The sequence below is a fragment of the Manis pentadactyla genome, chromosome 5 (assembly GCF_030020395.1).
Source record: "Manis pentadactyla isolate mManPen7 chromosome 5, mManPen7.hap1, whole genome shotgun sequence".
In the NCBI taxonomy this organism is placed as follows: domain Eukaryota; kingdom Metazoa; phylum Chordata; class Mammalia; order Pholidota; family Manidae; genus Manis; species Manis pentadactyla.
In genome coordinates, this window is record NC_080023.1 from 39,707,193 (window position 1) to 39,730,875 (window position 23,683).

General features: G+C 38.1%; 1 protein-coding gene across 1 annotated transcript in view; it reads left to right on the top strand.

Moving 5' to 3' along the window:
* The window catches only part of GABRB1 (gamma-aminobutyric acid type A receptor subunit beta1), a 353,576-nt gene that overhangs the window by 321,089 nt on the left and 8,804 nt on the right, over positions 1–23,683 (top strand). Inside the window, exons 6-8 of the mRNA XM_057502193.1 lie at positions 1,719–1,856; positions 1,962–2,114; positions 4,939–5,183. Coding sequence (XP_057358176.1) covers positions 1,719–1,856; positions 1,962–2,114; positions 4,939–5,183 — 536 coding nt within the window. The remainder of the gene's footprint in view (positions 1–1,718; positions 1,857–1,961; positions 2,115–4,938; positions 5,184–23,683) is intronic.

Consider the following 23,683-nt stretch of genomic DNA (forward strand, 5'->3'; position numbering starts at 1 on the left):
TCCCATGTAGATCACTCTAAGTCCAAAAGGTAAAGAAGTTCTCACAACAACCTCTTAGATACCAGGGATTATATCTAAAACTACATATCTTCTATTTCTATGTCTACACTTGGGTCATTGTAAATTACCCTCTGAAAAGAGGGCCAGTTCTTACCTAGAAGGAGATGGTTTAAAGAGAAATAAAATAAACTAAACTGAAACATATTACAGTAAATAATAACATCTACAGAGTGGCAAAAGTGATAAATATAAAATAGCTATAAGTTCTATGAGTTCAGGAATAAGAATTCAAAAAAGAGCTTTTTGAAAAAAGGTTAAAAACGTTTAAAGCAATAAAGCCAAAAAGGTTTTTTCGACTCAAAAGAAAGAAAGAAAGAACACCTTAAAATCTCTTACGTTATTGAAGTGACATATTGATGGTGATCCTTTCACATTTGGCATTCCACTTCTAAATTTTAAATATATTATTTTTCTTAATCTTTTGAAAAAACATTACTGGGCTTCATCAGAAGTAGGTCAGCATGTCTACTGCATTATATGGTTACCTTTGAAACATAAGCCCTAGTAATTCTAACAGAAAAAAGATTTGACGCTTTTTTATTTGCCTTGAATTTAAATGGAAAATGAACTTAAATAAACTTTGCTTCTAGCAGTTAGAAAGAGACAGATGTAGCCTTCTATATGCCTTAAGTGATTTTTAGATTTTTTAATATATCCATACATTGTTTTTAAGCAAGTTGCTCTTCTATATGACCACAACCCAGCTAGACCACTAACAAGTTGGAGCAGAAGTGGAAGGGGCAAGAGAATAGCCTTCCGGGTAGACTCTTCTACTGCGATCTACAATCCTCTATACGTTCCCAGTAAATTAACAAAAGCTCGCCCTCTTCAGTATTAGGATATAAAAGTATTATGAACAATTCATATAGTTCTCACCTCAAACATACACACACACACACACACACACACACACACACACACACCTCTGCAAAGGTTGGGAGACCTACTGGCTGAGGGAAGAGATTGTAAAAAGCCTGAGAAGACTTTTGCCAATGATGGCTATATCATTTTCCAGATCGATGTAATGGTTTCATGTCAAAACTTACCAAACAACACACTGAAATATGTGCAAATTTTGTGTCATTTCTACATTAATAAAGGTATTAACAAAAAAAAACTCATACAGTTCTTAAAATCACCAATGTCATTAGCTATAATCAAAATATATGAATAGAAGCTTGCCTAATTTTCTAAAAAAAACATGTTCCTTTTTTAAATGCCTTATCCTTGGCATATACAAATTTGATCTTTCATTGCACCCCATCACTTTAGTTTTTCTCTTTTCCTTTTCACAAATATGCACTCAATTATTATTACTTGTTATTGTTAACCTATGCATAGTAAAAATCTATGCCCAGGCATCTGAAGCCCAGCAAACCCCCAATCTAATTCCTCCATTCACAGACATATGAAGAATAACCACTGAATGATCACAAAGCCCACATCAACTGAAACCACATGCATCCATCTTCTCAGAGCTACCACAACCAACCCACCAGAAGCTGGGCTCCTCTAGACCTACACACCATCCTGATTCAAAGCACTGTCATCTTACCATCACTTGCTGGGCATTTTCTCCCCGGATCCCAGACTGTCTTCAGTATAAATCTTGAGACCAAATGAACTCTATTTAACTATATTATTTTTCTTGGTTTCAGATGGCTATACCACTGATGACATTGAATTTTACTGGAACGGAGGAGAGGGAGCAGTAACTGGAGTTAATAAAATTGAGCTTCCTCAGTTTTCAATTGTTGACTACAAGATGGTGTCCAAGAAGGTGGAGTTCACAACCGGTGAGGATGTTTCCCCAAACACACTAAAGGCACTGGGAGAGAAAGAAGAAGGCTCCAAATCAATGGTGATCTGATTTTGCTTTGTTTTGTTTTTTTCCAACTCAGGGGCATATCCCAGACTGTCACTAAGTTTTCGTCTGAAGAGAAACATTGGTTACTTCATTCTGCAAACCTATATGCCTTCTACACTGATTACAATTCTGTCTTGGGTGTCTTTTTGGATCAACTATGATGCATCTGCAGCCAGAGTCGCACTAGGTAATGCATTACCAGCTCTGCAGACAGTTGGTGGGATTCAGTTTCAAACGAAGAACCCATGTTAGGAATTATAGGCAAGGGCTTCTCTCCTAGCAAGCCAAAGAATGAGATGACAATATAATTGCTTGATAATCAAATATCTAGGTGTGAACACTAAAGAATCAATGGTTTACAATGTAATATCTTTTTAGCACTTTACCAAAAAAAGAAATTGCAATACATTCTACACTGTGAAAGTGCTTCTTAGAGTATTCTCATTACACTAATTTTTAATAATTTGGTGATCATTTCCTCTTTGTTCCCTGCTTTTAACAGTGGAGAACATTTACAATGCATTATTCTCAAATGGATTTGAAGAAAGCTAAACCTCATGACTACTGACAAGCTATGTCTATTGTTGGGAAATACTGTCTTTCGAACATTAACCAAAATTAAATCATATCGATCTAAGTCTCCCTTAAATGGAGCTCGTCTCATTTGAATAAGGCACAGACAATTCATCAGCTGTATTAATGATCTGTGATCAGGACAGAATAAAAATGGTTTCCTTCCTGGAGGAACAAAATTCAGAATTAATCTTGCCATGGCTGACTAATTGCTGCAAGCTGAAGAGCTATATTTGAGACTTTAAGGTGTTCTTGGAAGGTTAGAATATGTAAGATCTGTTTGATGAATCTGAATCTCATTATTTGATCCTCAGAGCCATTGCAGTTGTCACTTAATGTGGCTCATTCACACACACACACAAATATATATAAGCATCATTTCTGGCTAAGCTAACATATACATTAATCTTCTGAGACCACTGAACTGGGTTAGATGATCAGAATACCCTTTCACACCTAGACTAATTGTCATCTCTACAGTTTATTTCTAATGACTGAGTATATAACATTCACAAAATCAGGTGCTGGCAGCCCCTTTGAACATTACAAAACTAACAAGAGAAAATAAAGAGTTTATCATATCATATGTATGTATGCATCTGCAGATATTATTTGAATATGAACATGAGTATGTATATGCTATGGTTAAGGAAATAGCATTGAATGATATCTATAACGGGAAATAACAGCTTTCAAGGTCATTGAATTGTGGCTCTCTTTACACTTCTATCCTCAAAATTAGCGACATTTTGATTAGAGATGGCAGTGTATACTCGTGTTGACTTAATCTGTTCCTTGAAATATAAAACCTGTTATATTTTAAAATTTATCTAAGTAGAAAACACATTCATTTGCTAACCCTTCTTGCTTAAAAATTTAAACCTAGAAGTAGAAGCAAAGATGCAATAAGTGCATTAGTAAATGAGTTGTTTCTATTGTTTGTTTCTATTTAGCTAGAATTACAGTAGGTGAAATTTAAAATTTTATTCAAAGAAATAAGTAAGAGCACTCATGATGGCATTTCAAATCAGTGTAACACATTGGAATTCCTCACTGATCTGAACCATTTTACACTTTGTATGGTAATCCTGACTTCCTACTTTATCTGCTCTCCTTCCTAAAAGTTGAATAGTCAAACCAAGGAATCTATCTAGAATGATCTGATTGGGAAGTGAGTGCTAAATAATTTTTTTCATTCTTCATTTTCAATCTTGCATTCCTTTTGCCAGACTTCCTTTGTTTTCTTTCAATATCTTTTTCATACTTCCTGTCTTCATTTTTAAGGACTGCCATCAAATTTCAGGTTTTACCCACTGATCTTTCTACTTCTATTTTAAATGCCTTTATTTAATACCTCCCTGCCTATTTTTTTTGCCCCTAGCTAGGTCATTTACAGCAAAATAACTAATCTCAGAGTTTCTGTTTATTCAGTTATAAAAGAAAGAATAATGAACTTGCCATATCATACTTAGTAACCTGTTATAATATAATTCATAACTGTAAGTGTTTAAAACTGTGAAACACCATATAAATGTGTAGTATTATTACAGGACAAACTATCCACATGAGATTGCAACTTTTCCACTTCTTGTTTTTTTCCAATTATCATTTCATCACCGTCATCAACACCAAATATTTATTATGCAACCACACAAACATTATATGGCTATGAATACTATTTTTAACAATGTAAATTAAATAGAACCTTCCTTTCAGGAGTTTTCCCAAAACTTCTTAACAAACCCAAGTTGAATGTTTTAAGAAGTCTTTTTTGACCCCAGGAAACGAATTCATTCTAATTCATTCAACACTATTTGGAAAACCAAAGCAACAAGATCATATTATATCTTAAAAATACATGAATCTAATGCTTGATGTAAATCATGAACTTTCTTACTTGTTTATTCTTTTTGTGTTATCTCACTATTAATGATGCACGAGCGTTTTAAAATGTAATACTGATTAAAATGATTTATGGAATGCGGCAGGCGTCCTCAAACTGGACACCCACTTTCAGTTTGGTAGTGGCTGCTGTGGGGATAAGCATGACAAGGACAGATTTAGGAAGAAAATGGGGGAGACTCAAGAGGAGAAGGAAGCGAGACGTGTCAGGTAACAGGCTGAGGGACGGGGACAGTAGGCAGGAAGCATATCAGCGGGATTTTGATATGCCTTTGCATAGACTTCTTTCTTTGTGCATTTTTTTCTTAGAAATTGCTTTCAGCCTTCCCTTCATGGCTCACCATATTTTATGATCTGTTCATGGGCTGGGCAGGGAGTCTGCAGCTTTCTCATTCAAAATGTCTGCCCTTTTTGCCCAGTTTTATCGTGTTACTGCCATGATTATGGGGCACCAATAGGGAATGACATCTGTCTCCTCAGTTTTAAAAGGGCAACTGACCGAGTGCGTTCAGCCAAGCTGTCTTTCTGCCTCACAGGAATCACCACTGTGCTGACTATGACGACCATCAGCACTCACCTCAGGGAGACGCTGCCAAAGATCCCTTACGTCAAAGCGATCGATATTTATCTAATGGGCTGCTTTGTGTTTGTGTTCCTGGCTCTCCTGGAATATGCTTTTGTAAACTACATCTTCTTTGGAAAAGGACCTCAGAAAAAAGGAGCTAGCAAACAAGACCAGAGTGCCAATGAGAAGAACAAACTGGAGATGAACAAAGTCCAGGTAATGTACTCAATATGCCTAACGGTATTCTTCCAAAATGTATCAGCAGCATGGGGCTCAGGATGCTCATAAGAGAAAAATAAAACTCTAAAATAAGTTTATATTTAATGAGGCTCAACCCCTTCATTTTACACATTTGAGAACGTAGGATTAAAGAAGTTAGACTAAATTTCACACAGATTGATAACATGCCTGGGCCTAAAACTCAGCCCTGAGTCTATGGTTCTTTATTTTAAATGATATGGTTGTAAAACTTCATGCAAAAGAATAATGCCAGAGCTGCTTGATAAATAAATGAGAGAACTAAAGCGAATTTCCTCTTACTCCTGAGAGGCAGTGAAGCAATACAGTCCAGTGGTAATGAGCACAGACTGGAATCACACTGCTTGGATTTGATTTGCAGCTCTGCCACTTAGTGGCTTTATAACTTCAGGCACATTAACCCATGTAACTCCTCATCTAACCTCTGGTCTCAATGTCATTATCCATAAAATGTAGATTATGATAGTGTACCTATCTTAGAGAGTGGTTATAAGGACTAAATGAGATTTTCTGTTTTAGTCTAGCTTTTGGGACAATACCTGGAACATAGTAAGTACCCAGTAGTACTAGCTATCATCACCATATTCAAGACGTCACTATTTTTCTTTTGCCTTTCATTGGTAGATCTTATGACCTGTGCTCTTTCTGGGTGGAATTAGTGCTCTGTTTATTCTTTAAAAACATCTCTGTAGCCTCTACTTTTGTGCCACTTTTCACTGAAATCAATTTAAAATTATGTACATTGAAATACTTCATCGACTGTGAATTGTTCTCAAGACGATTCTCAAGATGTTCTCAAGATGTCACAGGGTGACAACTCAAACATTCATCCATTTATCCGCTTTGGGGATACTGCTCTGAATGAAGCAAGTTCCTTGACCTCATGGAGTTCAGATGCTAACCTGGGAAGACAGGCAACAAACACAAAAATAAGTACTAAGAAGATCGTTTCAGGTAATAATAAGTACCATGAAGAGAGTAAAACAGAAGCATGGACATGGACGAGAGAATGATGTGCGTCAGAGTCAAGGGGACAGGGAACCTTGATCAGGTGATCAGTGGGCCTTTCGGATGAATCAGCATTTGATCTGAGACCTAAGTGACGTGAAGCAGCAACTGTGCCTCGTCCGTTCTAGGCAAACGAAGTAGCAAGGAGAAAGGCGGAGGCAGCGATTGCTTGACGCACTAAGGTACTGAGAGAAGCCAAGGCAGAGGGAGTGTGGTGAGGGAGGGAGAAAGGAGAACACTGATAAATGTGGGGGAGAATTGGGCCGAAGCCAAGCTACGAATCTTCATGCTCTTGGAGAGATACCACATTTGGAAAACACTGCCAGGTGATTAGAAAATCATAAGCAAAGAAAACATTCAGATTTAACCAAATGGACAAAATTCAAAGCAATGCATTCAGAATAATAAATGTTTACTCTTGTGTGAAACACTGTTTAAAGCTATGGGAGAAGGAGTAGACATGATACTAGCCCTCAGGAATCTTCTAATCTTGCTGGGAAAGAAAATTATACTCATATGAGGTGACTGGATTACAGGATAGCACCAGTTTGGGAGTATATCTGAAAGAAAGAAGCTTCCCATTGTCTGACTATAACCATACAAGCTTTAAAAGTATTTTAGTACTAATTTTCAAGGTCACTTCTTTTCTATTCCAAGCCCCATCTAAGTTGCTTTCTAACCCTACTAGTGGGCATCCTGCATAGCTTGGAATGTGTGTTAATTGACATATCATGGGGTAAATGATAAATAAAGTGGTACAGTTTCACTGGTAGGAAAATTTAGGATATGAACTACATGGACACTTGATGACTGATAGAATTTGAAAATGAAAAAGGAGAAAATAAGGTCTTTCAATGGGCTAAAATGAAACACTTAAGGAAGATAAAAATGTGTTTTTATCCATGGAAAATCAGGAACTCCACAAATGCTTTATACATACACATAAATAGATAAAATTGTGCCAAAATTCAAAAATGAATCAAGTTAAGACATGGCACAATAGTTTATATCACACTAAACCTCCTACAGATTAAAAATAATAAATGCTGAGCAAAGTCCTGAAACAAATCTGCTTGAAGACATGGGAAAGTAACCGAAAACAAGCAAGAGCTAGAAGAGAATCAACCTGAAATGCAGGGGACCACCCTACATGAGCTCTGTGTTTCTGCAGTTCTCCCCTGTGCCCACTCCCCAGTCTGGGCAATGTAGGACAGCAGAACTTCAGCAACAATCTGTTCATTTGGTCTGATGAATCAGAGCATGGAGTTGGGTACCTCCAGAGCTCCTGGAAATATTACAAAAGAAGTGAGCCAAGGGAGAAACTAAAAAACTGAATATTAATGCCTATGAACCCTCGGTTGATCTCTAAACTATAGAGGTGTAAGTAACATGCCAAGAAATCCAGAAAGGAAAGCAGTAGAAAGGCTGAAAAGCAACAAAAAAGGACAAAAATTAATGAACAGTGATTTCAGGTGTTATCTACTACATGGAAGTCAGAATTGAGAGTTTGAATCCAGCCATATACAGCAGGTGGTAAGTACATCAGGCTACCCACTAAAACTCCAAAAGTAGCACACCTCCAAAGTAAAGGCTAAGTCACATGGATAAGGGATTCCCCTTGAATTAAGGGGAAAACTAAAATTGCTTTAAAAACAGCACATAAACCAAGTCTCTATATATTGTAGGTGATTTATTCATTTAATTATGTATTAAAACAAAACCCAACATTTTTCAGGGAAGATAACAGAATCCATAGTCTCTACAGAGCATCATCAGCTTATCTAGTATATAATAAAAACTTACTAGACATGAGGAGAAACAGGAAAACATGCCCACAGTTAAGAGAAATGATTTAGTCAGTAGAAACCGACCTGCAAAAGTGATATATGTTGGCTTAAAAGATAAGGCCTATAATTAATAATAATAACTACAATTAATATATTTAGAAGCTCAAAGGGAATAGCCAAAAACTGGAAACAATCAAACTCTCCTGGAACAGCTGAATGGTTAAAAAAGCTGTAGTACATTCATACCAAGGAGTACTAGCCTAGTGAAAAGTAATCAACTATTGATACAGGCAACTTGGATGGTTCACAAGGGGTCTATGTGAATGAAGAAAAGCTGATCTTAAAAGATTACCTACTGTATGATTCCAATTATATAATACTCCTGAAATAACAAAATTACAGAGATGAAGAACAGATTAGTGGTTGCCAGGACTTAGTGATGGGGAGGTGGGGAGGATGTGTATAATTGATATAAAATGGTAGCACAGAGGAGATCCTTGCAGTGGCAGAATAGTTCTGTATCTTGATTGCAGTGGTGGTTACATGAATCTAAACATGTCTTAAAACTACATAAAACTATATATACTTTACACCAGTGTCAGTTTCCTGGTTCTGATATTGTACAATAGTTAAGTAAGATATAATCAGTAGGTGAAACAGGGTGAAGGGTACATTGGGATCTTTCCATGCTATCTTTGCAACTTGATAGCAACCAACAATAATTTCAAAATAAAACATTTAAAATAGAGTCCATAGACAAATATTAATATGATAGACAAAGAAGTGAGGAGTATCAGAAAAGAGATTGAAATTATAAACAAGGACTAATGGAAATCATAGAAATGAAAAATTCATTAGCTGGATTAGCATCAGATTTTATACAACAAAAAAAGGGTAGTGAAAGTGAAGGTAATACTGGGCTTCTCTCAATTTTTCCATTGCACCAGTTCTTATTATAACCGCTACTACCTCAGAAATCCCTTGCCTGACACCCCCACTGTTGGCTTATATCTGTACCCTTGTTATTTGCTCTCATGGCATCCTGTGCTTTTCTACCATAGGACTTACCGCAATAGTGAGTATATTTATTTGTGTACTCTTTTTAACACAAAATCTATCTCCTATTAACTGCAAGCTTCCTGAGGATTGGTACCAGGATCCTTGTCTACTGTGTGTATTGTTCCTTTTTCAGTATCTAGAACAGAGAATAAACTAAGTAACTATGTGTTGACTGAATGAATTCTATCTAGAGAGGCCTTCTCCACCCAAGATGAGTTCTTAGTACCACCCAAGGTATTGAGTGTTATGCCACAATGCTTTCTAAGTTTCTTATATATTTATAATAAGTAAGAAAATAGACTATCTATAGTCCACTTTAGCTTCTGCCCCAGACTTCCTTACTGTTTCTATCATTTTGATTTCTAACACATTTTAAAGCATGCTGTATATCAACCTCTGCTATTCTTCCTGAATCACAGTGTCCTATAACATCAGGTAGATATAATCTTCTAAGGAGTGTTATGGCTAAAATTTTATAAATTTCATAATTTAGATGGAAAATAATATATGTTATCAGACAACTTATAATTACCCCTACAGCTGCTTAGGTTTTACAGTTCCCAATTTCGTTATCCTCTTCTGAAACCAGGGGCTCAGACAGACAATATGTCAATAACAAAGCAAGTGTCTAATTTCATCTGTTCAGTGTATCATCTCCAGCAGTTAATATAATAATGCAACCTGTATGGTATTTTAAAATGCTGCCCCTGGGTTAAATTTACAAAATAGAAAATGGTATTAGATTTTTCCTTTCATATAATGGTTGGATGAGCCTCTCTTTTTCTGTTAGATGCTTGTAAACAGGAATTCAAATGGCATAATTGTGGCCCCAGACAATCTTCATTTGAGGGATTCCTCATATTTGCCCCAGCACCCTAGAGCATAGAGTGGCATTGTTCATTTATTTCACATTACTTTAGATGGCCTTGGCTGGGCAGTCATGTCAACGGGTTTCTGTACTGAAGCTTTAGAAGGGCTTGCTTTGCCTTGATTTATATTTCCACCAGCTGCACTGAAGCATTTTTTTTATGTGAGTACAGATGCTGAATCCAGCCATTAGGAGAGTTTCATACTCCAAGGTTGTAAAGACTATAGATTCATGAACCCCTCAGGCATCATCTGAAACTAGAGATGGTACTTAGAGTTTGGAAAGATAGATTTTGCAGTACAACCAGGCTGTAAGTAAGCTTCTTCTGGGCCACTTTTACCTTAACCTGGGACATATACAGTTGTATCTGCTGGCCACAAGGCCTGCCCATGTGCAAAGAGAACCACCTAAAATAATGGTGGTATGAGCAGGCTATGATCAGAGACTGATTCAAAACCATCCTAAGTCCTGGCAGACAGACACTGGTGGAATCTGCCAAAAATTTTCATACCAAATGTGCAGTTGCAACCCCAACAGTCAAGAAATAGAATTTTTCCCCTCAGAATCAGATATTGATACTGTAATCTGCCTCCTTCTTCCCATTCCTATTCTCTGTGGTGTGTTATCTACACTTTCAGACAACTTTCTAAACGTAAATCAGCTCTGTACTCTGATTAAATCCAGGATATAAAATGTATGTGAAAACAAGCACCCTCAAAGGTTAATGGCTCTATCCCTAAGTGTAGCTCGGAACACCTTCATACTGTTATTAGCCTGTGAGCCTAGACTCAGCCACCATTACTGCCTCACCTTTCAGCCAACTACATCACTTCTCTCAGCCTTTGATGAGACAGATGTTAACCATTCTGATTTAGCATCTTGGATTCTGTAGAAATCCAGGCAGGATCTTTGGTTTCTAATGACAACCTGTGTTAACAGTTCATGAACTTAAACCTCTCAAATCTCTGCTCAAATCTGGCTCAGTTCACATTTTGTTCTCCAGTCTTTGCTTAATATAGCTAATCTCCAGAGTCTTCAACAGTTTAATTTTCCTTTCCAGGAATCTCAAAATCTCTCTCTCATTTTCTTTCTGGCATCTAGTGTCCAATTTCTTCTATACCCAAACTGGGTATTCTTTTGTGAATAAGAAAGAAATCAACTGGCTTAAATAGTTTAAGAGAAGGGACAGAGGGGATTTTTTTGCCCTTACACTGAAAAGTTCAGGAATGGCTCAAATTTCACATGCGGTTATATCCAGATGTTCAAACAATGTCATCAGAAAGCATCTCTCTTCATCAATTAATTCCTTCCTTTATATTGGCTTTATTTTCAGTAGACCCTCACCTATGATCATCCAAAACTCCTAAGTTTATAAAAACAGAAATAGACTCATAAACACTGCGAAATGATTGGTAGTAACTATGGTGGAGGAGCTGGGGTGAGTGGATGGAATAGGTGAAGGGGATAAAGAGGCACAAAATCTCAATCATAATATGAATTAGCCACAGGGATGAAGGTACAGCTTAGAGAATATAGTCAGTAGGTCTGTAACATCTTTCTATGTTGACAGTAACTACATCAGTTGCGGTGAGCATCTAATAATGTAGATAACTGTTGAATCGCTATGTTGTATCCTTTATACTAACATAATATTGTATATCAATCACACTTATCAAAAAAATTAAAATTCTCCAAATTTTATAGGGTCAAAGCTCTACAACCCCAATGCAAAAGCACTTTCTTATTCCCAATAGTTACAACAAAGAACGTCCTAGGATTGAATCTTTTGGATCAGTCTGAGTCATATACTCATGCAGAAATCAATCCCTCTGACCAGGAAGATGGAAACACTCACTGCCAGGGCTGAGTCCACGCCTGACCCTGGAGCCTAGAAGACCCCGTCACGCCCACCGCACCCACACCCCGCAAAGGCACGTCAGGGCAATGTCATCAGAGGAAGGTGGGACAGAATCGGACAGGTCTAGCCCGTGGGCTTTCACCACAGCCGTCGCAGACTCTGCCTAAAGGAAAATACCCATATTCCTTCACAGGGGATCCAGCACTCTGGTTCTTCTCCCACCTCATTGCTCCTCTCTCTCCCCTTCACCAACACGCTCTGTGTTCCAGAAGAACAACTTACAATTTCACGAAGCTGCCGTTTGCACTCTTTGGAACCTTCATTAGGCTTGTGCCCAGAATTCACCTCTTGACTGTCTTCCCTCACTTCTCAGGCTGAGTTCATGCTCCTCCTATAACTTTCCACTATACTCTATGCTTTCCTTTTCTTCACACTAGACAAATATTTAATGAGTTCATACTTCGTGAATACTCTCTATGTACTGGGGATATAGTCAGCAATGAATAAAACAAAAGCTTACGTTTGGATGGGAAAGACAAACAATGAACATCACACATAAACAATGAAGATCATACATACATATACACATATAATAGCCAGTAGTAATAAATGCTATAAAAACAAAGTAGTCTTAAATACAGATACTGTATCCTCTGTCTTTGGTGTTCCAGCTGAGCCTAACACAAATCAGGCACTTAAGTGACTTTTAAAATAGTAAGTGAGCTAATGAATTAATTACAAAACCAAACAAACATGCTCTTAAAATTCATATGTAATTGGGAACTTTTTCCTATTATATTCCTATTGTTACAAAAACAAAAATTTTAAGCCATTCCCAAAGTGAGAACTGTTTGGTACCATTCAAAAAAATGTCTTCAGTAAATAGTTTCAAATGAAGGACATTTATTTTTGTTAGGGACAGTCAGTGGTAACAATACATTTGTGTTATTAATAAATTTCCTTCAACCTGTGTTGATAGTTTAAGTGGCCCTAATATCTTTTCTAGGCAATTCACTTCTCCTAAAATCCCTATATCAGAATCTAAAATTATTGGTAACTCCACTCTGCCTTTAGTTCATAATCTTCCCTGGTTAGGAGAAATAAAGTGTAGAAGTGCTATGTTGATTGCCCTAGGAAACCCTGGCTAATGAAGTTAAAAAAAAAAAGTAACAAGGATTTATGTACTGATGTTTAGTATTTCACAAACCCCAGGACTTTCACACATGTTGACACTATACTTTCTAAATATCTCCTTTTCCACCATGTGGAGAACAACCATTTACTCTAGCCAAAATCACTCTTTTCTCTACCTAAAGAGCAAAACATTACTGATGCAATTTTGGGTGAATATTTTAAGGGGATTCACTGAAGATGAATCTGAAAAAAGCCCCTGATTTGCATCATTCAGAATTGAATGAATTTGCTATTTATAATGCAATTGTATATTAAGTTGTAAAAAGCACTCATCTCAAATACTGGGACTCCTTAAGCTGCCAGTGAATGCTTTGCCCATGTAAAAATAGCTTCTGTTCTGTTGTTTCCATCAATCTCTACTCAAGCCTCAATATTTTCCCACGAACAGCAATATAAGAAATTACTCCACAACCTGTGTCTCTTAGGCTTGAACAGTGCATATTTGTAATTAATTCTTAGCTAGCTGGAAATAAGGTAACTGCTGCATGGATTTTCAGGGACACCAGAACCAACTAGGATCCTTGGAATGCTTGTGTAAAATGCAGACTAAGACTTTAATCTAGAATGAATGAGCTCAGACCTGTATTTGTAACAAGCTTCCCAATTGATTCAGATGCCCAGCAATGTCTGAGAACCACTACCCTAGAGATTCCAGCCACTCAGATGTCCTTTAGTATTGAAACTCAAGCAAAGCTCAGAGAGATGGCTCCAGGGCCAAGTTTCAGAGTTCTGCAGACATTCACCCAGCCCCTCCTTAGGAGTGTCTCAAGCTCTTTTCTGGAAGAGCAAGAAGGATATACACTGATGAACAATAGCAATAAAAAAGCAACTGCCCTCCTGGATTTTACATTTCAGTTGAAGTAATTGATGAACGTGTAACTAAATACATGATATAATGGCAGACAATGATAATTATAGTGAAGAAAATGATGAAGAGTTAGCCAGGTAACCATGTAGGCAAGATCATTCCAGGGGAGAAGAACAGCAGGTGACAATGACCTGGAGCCTTAGGAGCATCAAGGGACAGCCAACAAAAGGCCAGCTTGGCTGGAGCGGAGAACTCAAGGGGCAGAGTGGCAGGAAATACAAGCAGAGGTGCCTACAGGAACCAGATCACATGGTGCTTTGTGGATTTGGATGAGCAATTTAGATTTTATGCTGTGTCTTAAGAAATAGCTAGAAGATTTAAACCAAGGAGACATGGTCTGCCTTACATTTTTAAAGGATCACTTCAGCTGCTATGTAGAGAAAAGACCACAGTGCTTCATTTCTGCAGAGAGGAAAGGTGATGGTGGGAGAAGAGGTCAGAAACAGGATGCATCTAAAAGGAGACCCACCAGGACCTGCTTACACACTGAATGAGAGAAACAAGGGAAAGAAAAGGATCCAGGATAAATTTATTTACCTGAGTAAAGTTCTGGAAAATGCCAATTGTTTCATTTTCTCTTTATCTTTTTCCTTCTCTATTTCCTGAATAACAGAATGTATATTTATTTAGATTTATGTAGGCTTGTATTAAACATTCTGTTGCTTCTTAAAATACTAAAGTTTCCACTTCTGCCTCTGTTAGGAAATGCAGACATGCAAATCATCCCCAGCAAAGCCTCCTATCTGCCCTCCCCGACCCCCTAAAAAAGAGGTTTCAGGAATTCCAGGCCAAAGGACTGGGGGTCAGCAGCCCTGGTGAGAGCTAATGACTGACAGTGCAATGCGAATGTGGTACATTTTATGGGCAGGATGGGCAGTTGAAAGATGTGTCCGTGTGGCTTGCTGCTCCCTACAGGTGATGACAGCCATTTGCACTGGGCAGCTTCATTAAGCAGACTGTAGGCATCTGGAAGGCAGCTCATTCCGCGGCAAGCATCCCTTCACTTGGCTTCCTATGCTGTACTTCATAGCCAGTCAGTCAATATGAATCTGAGTTGGAGAACAAGAAGAAATGACTTTCTATTTGCAAAGTAGACCAGAGGTATTTTTCAACAGAGCTTTAATACTGCAACTGGAAACAAGATTGTATTTTAACCCAATTACATTGAAGTGAGTTCTGCTGCATTTATATATTGAAAGTATCCAGAACAGCTCAATTCAGTGAGTGGCAATGTTTTTCAAGCCTAGGGCACTGTTTGGGGATGATGGAGGCAGAGAGAAGGAGAGGGTAAGTGAAATGGAAGGGGTGGGAGAAAGGCTAAACCCAAGCTAGAAAATGAACACCACTTGGCTTAGGATTTCGACTGAGGGAAGAAATACAGCCATTGCATCAATATTTTGGATGTCAGGCATATGAAAATCACCCGCATGATTTTTGTCATACCCTTTGTATTAGGATTCTCCAGAGAAACAGAATCCATGTACATACAAAAGCAGATTCATTTTAAGGACTTGGCTCATAAGATTGTGGAGACTGGAAAGTCAGAAATCTGTAGGGCATGCTGGAAATTCAGAGGGCATTTCTATGTTGCAGCCTTCGAGGCAGAACTTCTTCTCCCAAAAACTTCAGTTTCTGCTTTTCAGACTTTTAAGTGATGGGGGACAGCCTACCCACATCATCGAATGTAATCTCCTTTACTACAGTAACCCAATTGGAAATGCCAACCACGTCTACAGAATACCTTGACAGCAACATTAGACCAGCACTTGACTAAATAGCTGGGCGCCATAGCCTGGCCAAGTGGACACACACAATTAGCCATCATGCCCTTTTACCACCTGTACTATTATTTATGCATTCCTTCATTCACTGGATGTTTATTGACTGCTCCTATATGCCAAGAGCTTTTATCAATTCCATGGGAGCAGTGGTGAATAAGACACAATCCCTGCCCTCCAGAGCCATGTTCTCATGCAACAGTCTAGATGGGGGAGGACCAAGCCAGCCAGGAGGAGAAAGGACTGAGAGTACTGCTCTGGCTATTTGGAGGTTGAGAAGCCTTTAGATAGCCATGCAAAGCTACCTTGTAGGCTGTTCTGTAGTCAGGTCCAGGAGAAGCTAAGGAAATGTGAATTACTCTAAATTTTTCACTCATTATAATGAAATCTGAGCATGAGTGTAATGTTAAGAAAAACATGCACAAACTCACCAAGTTAGTGACCTGGCTCTAGTTTTCCTAATACACTAAGAGCAATCACAGAGCTGTTTTGTTTTCTTCATAATGCTACTTGGTTTTCTTAAAACTAATTTTAGGGAGAAAGAGAGTATTGCTTGTTTTCCTCCATAAGAATGTAAGCACCAATAATCCAAAAATCTGGTGTTTTGTTCCCTACTATCTTCTCAGGATTGTTGTGCCCTCAGAGCTTCAAAACAAGATGCTGTGACTGATAAGCACTGCACTGTAGGAAGGAAGGAGAGGGGTCATCAGCCAGAGCCGGACTGTCCCTCCCCACAGCAGGTCTTTATCAGTGAAATAAGTGAGAGCAGTGAAATCCAGGCTTCCCTGCAGAGTGAGCCCCTCCAAGCCTGTGGTCCCCAGGCTCCAGGAGACCTTGAGGAGAGACGATGAGAGAAGGATTCAGCAGGCAAGGAGAAGGTGGACTTCATGGTCACAAGGGAGCAATTTTAAAAAGTCCATTGGGAAAAGAACTAATAACGTGAATTTGAAGGAGGTCACAGTAGTTGTCCAGTAAAACATTGAGAATCAAGAGGAGACAGGGGGAGTCATGGGGTTTGTACAGGAGAGTGTAAGATTAAGAGGCTTTATTAGTTGAGATCTTTGGATTTCTAAAATGTAGGCCATAGTGTTCTATTGCTTACAGAGATCATTTCTTCAGCCATGTCTAGAACAGTGCCTGATCCATAGTAAGTACTCAGTAAACACTGAATAAGTGAATAAATGAATGAATGAGCAATTAATATTTTAAATGTATATCCATGGTACATCCCAAATTACCTCTTCTATCACACAAAATATGCCTCTCTGATAGGGAGTAGGGGAAAGATTAGAAGGCCTTTGGGGCTTCAGATCTAAAGACACATTCTCCGCTCCCCTTTATTAGTCATCTAAAGCTGCATTTTGATCATCTACTTGAAGGGAAAGAGACAGGCTTTATTTATTGTCACTACTGAAGCCTTGAAAATGATTATATTCACATTCTCTAAATGTAGGTTCAATGCTGCTCTAAACTTAAAAAAAAAAAGCAATCAGTGATGCTGGTTTGAGCAGTATATGGTTAATCTAATGTAGGCATTACCCCAAATATTAGACAGGCTTACTTCCCCAATCACTGGGACCACTGAGAATCTGCAGGCCTTATGCCCCTGCTGCAGCAGGTTCAACATGAACTTCTCTAACTGGACTGCACCTTCTCTGTAAGCAGGTCAGGAGAGAAAAATCCAGAGGACATGGAGCTAAGCATGCCTGCCTCCTTCTCCCAAATACACCCATGAGATGGGTCAGTGGGGAGCAGTGAGAGAGGAGAAAGAGAAGAAACTGGAAAAGTTGATCCCTTAGCTTCTGTCCTAGGGACTGGAGTAGAAAGTCCCTTCCTTTATGGCAACATGAGGAGTGGGGAATGATTCCCCAACTGAACAATGACTTCAGCATCAGCAACTCCGTAGAAAATCTATTCTTCTGTACCTGCCCATGAAATCCAAGTGCTGACATTTTCATTTGCCTCATTTCCTTCTGTTTCAAGATTTTTTTTTTTGAGAGGGCATCTCTCATATTTATTGATCAAATGGTTGTTAACAACAATAAAATTCTGTATAGGGAACTCAATGCACAATCATTAATCAACCCCAAGCCTAATTCTCAACAGTCTCCAATCTTCTGAAGCATAAGGAACAAGTTCTTACATGGTGAACAAATTCTTACATAGTGAATAAGTTCTTACATGGTGAACAGTACAAGGGCAGTCATATCACAGAAATTTTCAGTTTTGATCACGCATCATGAACTATAAACAATCAGGTCAAATATGAATATTCGTTTGATTTTTATACTTGATTTATATGTGAATCCCACATTTTTCCCTTATTATTATTATTATTTTTTTTTTTAATAAAATGCTGAAGTGGTAGGTAGATACAAGATAAAGGTAGAAAACATAGTTTAGTGCTGTAAGAGGGCAAATGTAGATGATCAGGTGTGTGCCTATAGACTAAGTATTAATCCAAGCTAGACAAGGGCAACAAAACACCCACGGATGCAGAAGATTTCTCTCAAAACAGGGGGGAGGAGGTTCTAAGCCTCACCTCTGTTGATCCCCAGTTTCTCACCTGATGGCGCCCCTGTGACTGTGCCTGTCTTAGGTTGTTCCTCCCTTGAGGAATCTTACCCGTCTCTGGCTAACCAGTCATCTTCCGGGGCCATACAGGAAAATGTAAAGTTGGTATGTGAGAGAGAAGCCTTATTGTTTGAAAAGGTTAGCTTTTTACTTCTTTACAGATTTATGCCCTGTGGCTTCTATGCCCAGCATTTGTCTTGAGGTATCTTTACCACTTGGAGGAATTATGATACTCAGTAAATTTGATATGAGGCACGAATTCTATTTAAGGGTTGTAATTAGGAAGGAAGAAGAAAAGCTATAGAGGTAGCAGACAGAAGAAAACATGGGAAGATTGATTATTTCTTTGACATATCTTCGTGTAGAGTAACATAAGCATGTATAGGTTTTAAACTACTAATTAAATTGCATACACACATTAACATAATAGGAATACAGCTACATAACCAAAGCAGACCTACAATTACCAGCCATATCCAGTGAAACCAAGAAAACCAGTTAGGGACCCTAAGCGTTTCTGAAAACTTATCAATGATATGATGGATATTGTCTAACTGAATTTGAATAGTTTGAGAAAAATCAGACAAATTAAAACAACACATTCCTGAGAACTGTTCACATCCCATATGTTCTTTTAACAGTAGGTAGTCTATAGTCGCAAGATTTTGGAGCACTGCAACTTGCACTTCTCCTAATTCTTGGTTGAGTTCCAACAGTATAGATCCAGTCAAATTTGTTGTTTTACTGTATGTACAGGCCAGCTTAGATATCTCCTTCTTCATTCCAATGGCAAGTCCAGGAACCGGTGGGATGACTGCAGCTACAACTGCAGCAGAGCCAGGATCTTTGTTGAAGTATTTTGATGATCATCTTCTGGAATGACTCTTCCAGAGAATGTTGATGTTGGAAGTTCTTCTTCCTATCGTATCTTAATTCTTTTTCTGGGTAGCCAAATTAGGCTTTGATCCTCTGTATAAACACAAACAAACCCTTTGCCCACACATTGATATGCCCTTTATACCATTGTGAAGAACTTATTGGAGATCACCACACAGGAACTGCTTTTTTTTTTTTAAGAGAAAGGAATATTATCAGAAGAATGTATTTCCATAGTTGATCATCTGACACCCTTTAAATGATCAAAATTAAGGATATTTAAAGCATGCATTAATCGTTGATTTACAGTTAGTTTTATCCCATCAGGGAGTAATCCCCCTTTTCTTTCTTTCTTTTTTTTTTTTTTTATTATCACTAATCTACAATTACATGAAGAATATTATGTTTACTAGGCTCTCCCCTATACCAGGTCCCCCCCACAAACCCCTTTACAGTCACTGTCAATCAGCATAGCAAAATGTTGTAGAATCACTACTTGTCTTCTCTGTGTTGTACAGCCCTCCCCTTTCTCCCAATCCCCCATTATGCATGCTAATCATAATACCCCCTTTCTTCTTCCCCCCCTTATCCCTCCCTACCCACCCATCCTCCCCAGTCCCTTTCCCTTTGGTACCTGTTAGTTCATTGTTGGGTTCTGTGATTCTGCTGCTGTTTTGTTCCTTCAGTTTTTCCTTTGTTCTTATACTCCACAGTGAAATTATTTGGTATTTCTCTTCCTCCACTTGGCTTATTTCACTGAGCATAATACCCTCTAGCTCCATCCATGTTGTTGCAAATGGTTGCAAATTGTTTTCTTCTTATGGCTGAGTAATATTCCATTGTGTATATGTACCACATCTTCTTTATCCATTCATCTACAGATGGACACTTAGGTTGCTTCCATTTCTTGGCCATTGTAAATAGTTATGCAGTAAACATAGGGGTGCATCTGTCTTTTTCAAACGTGAGTGCTGCGTTCTTAGGGTAAATTCCTAGGAGTGGAATTCCTGGGTCAAATGGTAAGTCTATTTTGAGCATTTTGAGGAACCTCCATACTGCTTTCCACAGTGGTTGAACTAATTTACATTCCCACCAGCAGTGTAGGAGGGTTCCCCTTTCTCCACAACCTCACCAATATTTGTTGTTGTTAGTCTTTTGGATGGTAGCCATCCTTACTGGTGTGAGGTGATACCTCATTGTGGTTTTAATTTGCATTTCTCTGATAATTAGCGATGTGAAGCATCTTTTCATGTGTCTGTTGGCCATCTGTGTTTCTTTTTTATAGAACTGTCTGTTCAGTTCCTCTGCCCATTTTTTAATTGGATTATTTGCTTTTTCTTTGTTGAGGTGGGTGAGCTCTTTATATATTTTAGACATCAAGCCTTTTTCGGATCTGTCACTTACAAATATATTCTCCCATACTGTAGGGCACCTTTTTGTTATATTGATGGTGTCTTTTGCTGTACAGAAGCTTTTCAGCTTAATATAGTCCCACTTGTTCATTTTTGCTGTTGTTTTCCTTGCCCGGGGAGATATGTTCAAGAAGAGGTCACTCATGTTTATGTCTAAGAGGTTTTTGCCTATGTTTTCTTCCAAGAGTTTAATGGTTTCATGACTTACATTCAGGTCTTTGATCCATTTTGAGTTTACTTTTGTATATGGGGTTAGACAATGGTCCAGTTTCATTCTCCTACATGTAGCTGTCCAGTTTTGCCAGCACCATCTGTTGAAGAGACTGTCATTTCGCCATTGTATGTCCATGGCTCCTTTATCAAATATTAATTGACCATATATGTTTGGGTTAATGTCTGGAGTCTCTAATCTGTTCCACTGGTCTGTGGCTCTGTTCTTGTGCTAGTACCAAATTGTCTTGATTACTATGGCTTTGTAGTAGAGCTTGAAGTTGGGTGTGAGATCTCCCCTACTTTATTCTTCTTTCTCAGGATTGCTTTGGCTATTCGGGGTCTTTGGTGTTTACATATGAATTTTTGAACAATTTGTTCCAGTTCGTTGAAGAATGTTGCTGGTAATTTGATAGGGATTGCATCAAATCTGTATATTGCTTTGGGCAGGATGGCCATTTTGACGATATTAATTCTTCCTAGCCACGAGCATGGGATGAGTTTCCATTTGTTAGTGTCCCCTTTAATTTCTCTTAAGAATGACTTGTAGTTTTCAGGGTATAGGTCTTTCACTTCTTTGGTTAGGTTTATTCCTAGGTATTTTATTCTTTTTGATGCAATTGTGAATGGAGTTGTTTTCCTGATTTCTCTTTCTATTGGTTCATTGTCAGTGTATAGGAAAGCCACAGATTTCTGTGTGTTAATTTTGTATCCTGCAACTTTGCTGTATTCCGATATCAGTTCTAGTAGTTTTGGGGTGGAGTCTTTGGGGTTTTTTATATACAATATCATGTCATCTGCAAATAGTGACAGTTCAACTTCTTCTTTACCAATCTGGATTCCCTGTATTTCTTTGTTTTGTCTGATTGCCGTGGCTAGGACCTCCAGTACTACGTTAAATCACATTGGGGAGAGTGGGTATCCCTGTCTAGTACCCGATCTCAGAGGAAATGCTTTCAGCTTCTCGCTGTTCAATATAATGTTGGCTGTGGGTTTATCATATATGGCCTTTATTATGTTGAGGTACTTGCCCTCTATACCCATTTTGCTGAGAGTTTTTATCATGAATGGATTTTGAATTTTGTCAAATGTTTTTTCAGCATCTATGGAGATGATCATGTGGTTTTTGTCTTTCTTTTTGTTGATGTGGTGGATGATGTTGATGGGTTTTCGAATGTTGTACCATCCTTGCATCATGGGATGAATCCCACTTGGTCATGGTGTATGATCCTTTTGATATATTTTTGAATTCGGTTTGCTAATATTTTATTGAGTTTTTTTGCATCTACATTCATCAGGGATATTGGTCTGTAATTTTCTTTTTGGTGGGGTCTTTGCCTGGTTTTGGTATTAGGGTGATGTTGGTTTCATAGAATGAGTTTGGGAGTATTCCCTCCTCTTCTATTTTTTGGAAAACTTTAAGGAGAATGGGTATTATGTCTTCTCTGTATGTCTGATAAAATTCTGAGGTAAATCCGTCCAGCCCAGGGGTTTTGTTCTTGGGTAGTTTTTTTATTACTTTTTCAATTTCTTTGCTCATAATTGGTCTGTTTAACTTTTGTGTTTATTCCTTGGTCAGTCTTGGAAGGTTGTATTTTTATAGGAAGTTGTCCATTTCTTGTAGGTTTTCCAGCTTGTTGGCATATAGGTTTTCATAGTAGTCTTTAATAATTCTTTGTGTTTCTGTGGAGTCTGTCGTGATTTTTCCGTTCTCATTTGTGATTCTGTTGATTTGTGTTGATTCTCTTTTTCTCTCAATAAGTTTGGCCAGAGGCTTATCTATTTTGTTTATTTTCTCGAAGAACCAGCTCTTGGTTTCATTGATTTTTGCTACTGTTTTATTCTTCTCAATTTTGCTTATTTCTTCTCTGATCTTTATTATGTCCCTCCTTCTGCTGACTATAGGCCTCATTTGTTCTTCTTTTTCCAGTTTTGATAACTGTGATGTTAGACTATTCATTTGGGATTGTTCTTCCTTCTTCAAGTGTGCCTGGATCGCTATATACCTTCCTCTTAAGACTGCTTTCGCTGCGTCCCACAGAAGTTGGGGCTTTGTGTTGTTGTTGTCATTTGTTTCCATATATTCCTTGATCTCCATTTTAATTTGTTCATTGATCCATTGATTATTTAGGAGCATGTTGTTAAGCCTCCATGTGTTTGTGAACCTTTTTGTTTTCTTTGTAGAATTTATTTCCAGTTTTATACCTTTGTGGTCTGAAAAGTTGGTTGGTAGAATTTCAATATTTTCGAATTTACTGAGGCTCTTTTTGTGGGCTAGTATGTGGTCTATTCTGGAGAATGTTCCATGTGCACTTGAGAAGAATGTATATCCTGTTGCTTTTGGATGTAGAGTTCTGTAGATGTCTATTAGGTCCATCTGTTCTAGTGTGTTGTTCAGTGCCTCCGTGTCCTTACTTATTTTCTGCCCAGTGGATCTATCCTTTGGGGTGAGTAGCGTGTTGAAATCTCCTAAAATGAATGCATTGCAATCTACTTACCCCTTTAGTTCTGTTAGTATTGATTTCACATATGCTGGTGCTCCTGTGTTGGGTGCATATATGTTTAGAATGGTTATATCCTCTTGTTGGACTGAGCCCTTTATCATTATGTAGTGTCCTTCTTTATCTCTTGTTACTTTCTTTGTTTTGAAGTCTATTTTGTCTGATATTAGTACTGCAGCCCCTGCTTTCTTCTCGCTGTTGTTTGCCTGAAATATGTTTTTCCATCCCTTGACTTTTAGTCTGTGCATGTCTTTGGGTTTGAGGTGAGTTTCTTGTAAGCAGCATATAGATGGGTCTTGCTTTCTTATCCATTCTATTACTCTGTGTCTTTTGATTGGTGCATTAAGTCCATTAACATTTAGGCTGACTATTGAAAGATATGTACTTATTGCCATTGCAGGCTTTAAATTCGTGGTTACCAAAGGTTCAAGGTTAGCCTCTTTAGTATCTTACTGCCTAACTTAG